Source organism: Esox lucius, chromosome 16 (assembly GCF_011004845.1).
Source record: "Esox lucius isolate fEsoLuc1 chromosome 16, fEsoLuc1.pri, whole genome shotgun sequence".
NCBI lineage: Eukaryota > Metazoa > Chordata > Actinopteri > Esociformes > Esocidae > Esox > Esox lucius.
The window spans coordinates 2,270,761-2,276,956 of record NC_047584.1 but is presented as its reverse complement, the minus strand read 5'-3'; the positions used below and the strand labels follow the sequence as shown (position 1 = coordinate 2,276,956).

The window sequence follows — 6,196 nt, the reverse complement described above, 5'->3', positions numbered from 1 at the left end:
TTTACATGGCGCCTATATGGAGAGGTTAACCATGAATATAACCTGCTCGGAGCAACTTAGAGATGCAGCATAAATTGCCATGATAGCATACCATGGGAAAAACGTATTCACCTTTCATAGTACAGGTTAATCGGGAAGTTACACCCGACGTCACTAAATTACTCCTGAAGTTACCTCGATAAGCCAGTTACTTCGCTTCATAGTATACCCCTCAGGTCAGTCCAAAAAAAAATGCTAAATTGGCCACATAGGGGATTCTATTTGCCCAACTGAAACCCTTTAGCCAGATATGAAGCTGGCGAATACAACTAATAGTAATGTCAGAAAAACAGGGCGATGGAAGATGACCGGAGATGTTTACCGGATTCCAGCATAGCGTCTATAAAACAAATAATAATACGTAATTTGAATCCAGCCCTCGGTTGGTGATTTTGGTTTCCATTGACCATTGTTATGCCATTTTGTGATTTAAGTGTTCCCTTAATTTTATTGTGGACAATATAAGGACAAAAGACACATTTTAGTTTCAGTTACAAATTAGGCTTCACACATCAATCCTACACTGTACAGCAGTCTTCTCGAGTGGAAGAAGTGTCACGTGGGAAAATGGTTACAGAAGCAACTTTCCTTTGTGTCTCAAACCCTCCGTGGTGGAGATTATCTGTCATGATAATGGAGTGAATACTCAAATTTTCTGTGGACAGCTCTCATGACCCTCAAGTATTGTTACTTGCTGTGTCCAGTTTGTAATTGCCTGAGGCTTGAACTGAAATTATCCTTCTTTTCTCACATTACATTCTCAAAACCAAAAATACTTATTACCCATAACACTAGTGCATTAACCTAACCTAACTGTAATCTCACACCTAACCAAATTATAACCATAAATTTTAAACCTTAATTCCAACCCTAACTCTAATTATAACTTTGACCCTAAATTTAACCCCATAGCCTAAAATAGCGATGAAGACTTACAAAATGTCCCCTGAAGTGCGAAGTTTCCTTTACTGTACGGTGTGGATTTATCGTACTATACATATGAATACAAGCACTTATTGGCACACACGCTTTCCCTTACTGAGCCTTCAAGTCCCTGTACATCCTTGACTTTGAGGCATCTCTCAGTCAAGGTGTACAGCCAGTTTGCATCAATTGAAAAGCTGTTGCTGTGTAAAAATGAACCTCTGACATCAGCATAAAGTGTCTATTACCATCCGTTCTTATTTCCTGTTTATATGGCGACTACCTCAACATCCTGTTTTTAATTACTTGTCTCCAGCAGCAGATGCTTCTGGTGGCAACCTGCTGCGGATAATTCCCCTGAGAGCTAATGCGCTGTGACGGACCCCACTTTTCCAATCAATAACTTGCCCTAAATCTGCCATATTCTACGCCTGCACAACCCATTTCTAATCACAACTAATATTTCTTTAAGGGGGTTTCATTGCACATTGAAGCTGTAGACCTTTCTAGTGTTTCTAGACTAGTGTTTTGTAATAAACAAATGAGAGAAGACCCACACAACTATATTGTCTGGGGATATAATCTCTTTATCTAAGTATACTTTTTAAATACCACCAGCTTGGTCAATGTCTGTCTTTCACATGGTTTTTCCTTAGTTAAATATATCAACTGTGAATATGACACAAAACTGTAGGTGAACGGGGGCTTTACATTTTGTCACTGTTCTCAAGAATAAAAAAACTTTGTGTTCACTTCCTTCTTTGTCAGTTGATCTTGACACTCAGAGAGAGCTAGCAACATAGCTGCAAACCACATTGCTTCGCAATTCCTTTAAAGTTATTTTATGAAGAACCTTTTTGGAGAATGCTAAGAAAGACATGAAGTAAGTAGGTGTCCTTTTACTGAGCTTTCATTGCTATCTAGATCTGGTTAATCTTTTCTAAAAATAATCCACTGCATTTCATTTTAAGATTAAATGGTACTTTTGGGTGTGTTATAAAGGGAAAAAGGCATATATTTATAGGAATCTTTTTCTCAATCTTTTCTCAGAATAGAACACGCTGCGATAATGATTATATATAAAAGTACCAATACAGTTTAATAATACAACGTGATGTGATAATTGTCGTAACATTAGTAGTAATTCCAGTACATTTACAGTAAATGATCACAAAAGGGTTTACAGTCAAGAGAATCAATAAATACAGTTTTCACTTCTTTATCACTTGTTCCCTCTTTTTTTTCAAATGGATATGTCTCAATGTCACTCTGGATATTTGTGTTGAAGCTGAGTCTCTGTTACTGTAAGACAACCACACAAAGGCTCATAGGTTACTTTCACTTTAATATGTGTCTGCTGGTGATTCCATTGGTGCACAACAGGGTAATTCTGAGAAGAGTGCCTTTGAATAGTATAATTTAAGTGATTATTTCACCCAAAATGTTACATTTTGTTATATATACTTTTTCCAAAAATTACAGTAACACTTAAATCACACATTGGATCTCGATGAAGTAAATATATTAAAGATTGAAATCTTTACTGTAAATTGTTTAATTTGTTGAGAACATAATTATGTAACAGTGGTCAATGGAAAGCAAAATCACCAACCGATTGAGGGCTGGATTCAAACTCACACCGAAAATCTAAGTAAACAATTGAGGCTATTCCAACTTGAGTGAGTTTTTTCACTGCAAATCATAATGACTCAGTAGTGTGTATGGCCCCAATGTGCTCCGGACAACATCTGGGCATGCTCCTGATGAGATGTCGAATGGTGTCCTGGGGGAACTCCTCCCAGACTTGGATCAGGGCATCAATAAGCTCCTGGATAGTCTGGCGCTACTTGGCGGTGTCAAATGCACTGATACATTGTGTCCCAGAGGTTCTCAACTGGATTCAGGTCTGGGGAAGGTGAGGGCCAATCAATGGCATCAATGCCTTCGTCATCCAGGAACTGCCTACACACTCTGGTCACATGAGGTTGGGCATTGTCCTGCACCAGGAGGAACCCAGGGCCCACTGCACCAACATAAAGTCTGATGATGGGTCTGAGGATTTCTTTCCGGTACTTAACAGCAGTCAGGATACCGTTAGCTAGCACAGGGAGGTCTGTGCGACCCTCGGAGGATATGCCTCCCCAGATAATCACTGACCCACCACCAAAGTGATAAATGCTAGAGGATGTTGCAAGCAGCATAACGGTCACCGCAGCGTCTCCAGACTCTTTCACGTCTGTCAAATGCTCAGTGTGAACCCTCATGCCACCATCATGGAGTCTGTTTCTGACAGTTTGGTCAGAAACATGCACACCAGCAGCCCGCTGCTGAGAGTGATAGGTCATTTTGTAGGGCTTTGACAGTGCTCCTCCTGTTCTTAATTTCACAATAGAGCAGATACCGGTCCTGCAGCTGGGTTGATGTCCTATCAAGCTCTCCTCCTGTAATGGCACGTCACCTGGTATCTCCTCCATGCTCTTGTACTGGGAGACACAGCAAGCCTTCTTGCAACAGCACATATGGATGTGCCATCTTGGAGGAGCTGGACTGCCTGTGCTACTTGAATGGGCTGCATGTACCACCTCATGCTACCAGTAGTGAAAAGGACACTAGCAAAACGTACAACTAGAGAAAAATCAGTCAGGAAGGATAAGGAGAGAACAATTGTCTGTGGCCACCACCTGCAAAACCATTTCCTTTTTTGGGGTTGTCTTGCTGTTGCTTCTCCAGTGCACCAGTTGTCACTTTCATTTGCACAAAAACAGGTGACACGGATTCACAACTGGATAGGGTTGATTGTTACAATGTTAAACCTGCCATTAGTTAACTTAAAAAATTGGGTTTACAATAGTTAGTGTGAATGTGCAGTATGTGATAAAAAAAAACGGTTTCTAAATTAGTTTCAAATTTGACACAAAATGTCTAATGGACCTAATATGCGCTTTATTTTTAGAGTGCATATTATTTGCTATGCAAATCATTTAACTGCAGGCATGAGCAGCTTTGAATAATGAATTTAGAGTTCCCCTTTTCATTGTACATCCACTTCATTATCTTTATTTTGACTGCACCTGATCTTAAATGTTTGTCGTATTACTTGCATGCAATTTTATTTATAATCTTTCTGTAGCATATTCATTGAATAGTTTGCGTAAGCAGTGTAGTAGATTTAAATCTGACCAGTTGAACTGCTGATTTGCAGTTCTTTCATTTCCTAATGAATGTCTCCTAATGTCTAGTTGGTTAAATAATTAGTATGCTAATGTTCATCTGTCTTCTTTTTCAGCAGTGCTGTTTTACAGGTTAGTAAAACCGTCATGAACGTGGATCAGAACTCATCTACAGAAGATGCCCTTAACATATTGAACACAACCATGGAGTTTAGCACAGTTCGATCATTGGAACCAGTCCCTAAAGAATTCCGCTCTGCAGCCCTGGTGTTCTACTGTGTCATTTTCACCATTGGCGTAGTGGTCAACATCACTGCATTATGGGTGTTTGCCTTGACCACCAAGAGGAGGAACTCAGTCTCGGTCTACATGATAAATGTGGCAATAGTGGATCTCATCTTTATCATCCTTCTCCCCTTCCGGATGGTTTACTATGGCCTGGACCACTGGCCATTCGGAGACATCTTCTGTCGGGTCAGTGCAGCTCTGACCGTTTTCTATCCCTGCATGGCCCTCTGGCTATTCGCCCTGATCAGCACTGACCGCTATGTGGCAATTGTTCAGCCTAAACACAGCAAGGAACTTAAGAACATCCCCAAAGCCCTGTTGGCATGCATCGGGGTTTGGATCATGACTCTGGGTAGCACCATCCCCTTGCTGTTCCCTGACCATGACCCGGATCAAGTCTCCAACTTCACTACCTGCACCAAGATGCGAGACATTATCCACCTACGACCGGACAATCCTGTACACTTTGTGCGTCTAGTCTTTTTCTTCCTGGTGCCCATTTGTATAATGATCGGTTGCTACGTGGTGATCGTGGATAACCTCATCCATGGGAGGACATCCAAGCTTAAACCTAAAGTCAAGCAGAAGTCCATCAGGATTATCATCACGCTCATAATCCAGGTGCTGGTTTGTTTTGTGCCCTTCCACGTTTGTTTGATCATTCTCTTGTTGGAAGGTGGGGATGGATTGGACTACAGTACGTGGGGGGCATTCACAACATTTCTGATGAACCTGAGTACAGTGTTGGACATAATTCTCTACTACATTGTTTCAAAACAGTTCCAGGATAGAGTGATCAGTGTCATACTGTACAGGAACTATCTGCGTAGCGTGCGGAGGAAGAGCATACGCACACATACAGGAAGTGTGAGGTCTCTAAGTAATTTAACCAGCGGAATGATCTAAATGTGGAACCAGGGACTTGTGCTTGCTTTCTGTTGCATTTTTTAAAATAGTTAACTATGAAGTTGGATTAACATGGGGAAGCAGAGGTAGTCAAATGATCAAGAGCCATGGATCATTTAACTAAATGGTGGTTCTAATCCCTGAGCTGACATGGTGAAAGACACTGTCGTTAAGTCTGAGCAAGATAGTTAACCATAATTGCACCTAGGTTGTTGTTGTAAATAAGAATGTGTTGTTAGCACACTTACCTGATCAATTTACGATTAAATAAATACAGTAAAATTTACTTCTAACCTTTGTATAAATACTTGTTTTTCTATAACATCTATGTAAAAAGAAAACCTTAATAAAACTGAATTGATTTCAATGTACGGGAGAATTGTTTTAACATAAACATCTGGTCATGGTCAGGACTAACTGAATTACCCCTCAGACTACTATACAACACATGTACACATCAGATGAGACAGGGTTGCTGTCAATGTGTATTTGTCACTGTTAAAGTACAGTAAGAGAATTTGTGAATATATATATATATATATATATATATATTTTGGGGGTAGGGTTCTTGTCAGAAAGGTCCTCATGAATCGCATCTCTTCTCTAGAGCTGTGTTACATCTCAAGCAGGAAACAGGTGGAAGTAAGCAAAAGGTGGCCTTTGCTTGTGGTTTTGTCTCTTGGCAGATAGATTGCATTGTTTGTTGGTATTTTGGGTTTTTCTGTAAAATGTTATTGTCATGTCTGCAAGGTAACCATGCTATTAAAGGCAAAACATCTGTTGCATGTCATAATCGTGAATGGATTACATTTCCAAGTTCATACTTAACTAAACCCAGGTGCAGAAGGAAGACCATTTACCTCAACTCA

At 40.2% G+C, this 6,196-nt stretch overlaps 1 protein-coding gene across 1 annotated transcript; it reads left to right on the top strand.

Moving 5' to 3' along the window:
- The first annotated feature begins 1,736 nt into the window (after window positions 1–1,736).
- Window positions 1,737–5,855, top strand: gpr18 (G protein-coupled receptor 18). The gene is made up of 2 exons (XM_010867170.3): window positions 1,737–1,846; window positions 4,250–5,855. The coding sequence occupies exons 1-2, from the start codon at window positions 1,842–1,844 to the stop codon at window positions 5,325–5,327; spliced, it is 1,083 nt and encodes a 360-aa protein (XP_010865472.1). The 5' UTR covers window positions 1,737–1,841; the 3' UTR covers window positions 5,328–5,855.
- Window positions 5,856–6,196: the final 341 nt, after the last annotated feature.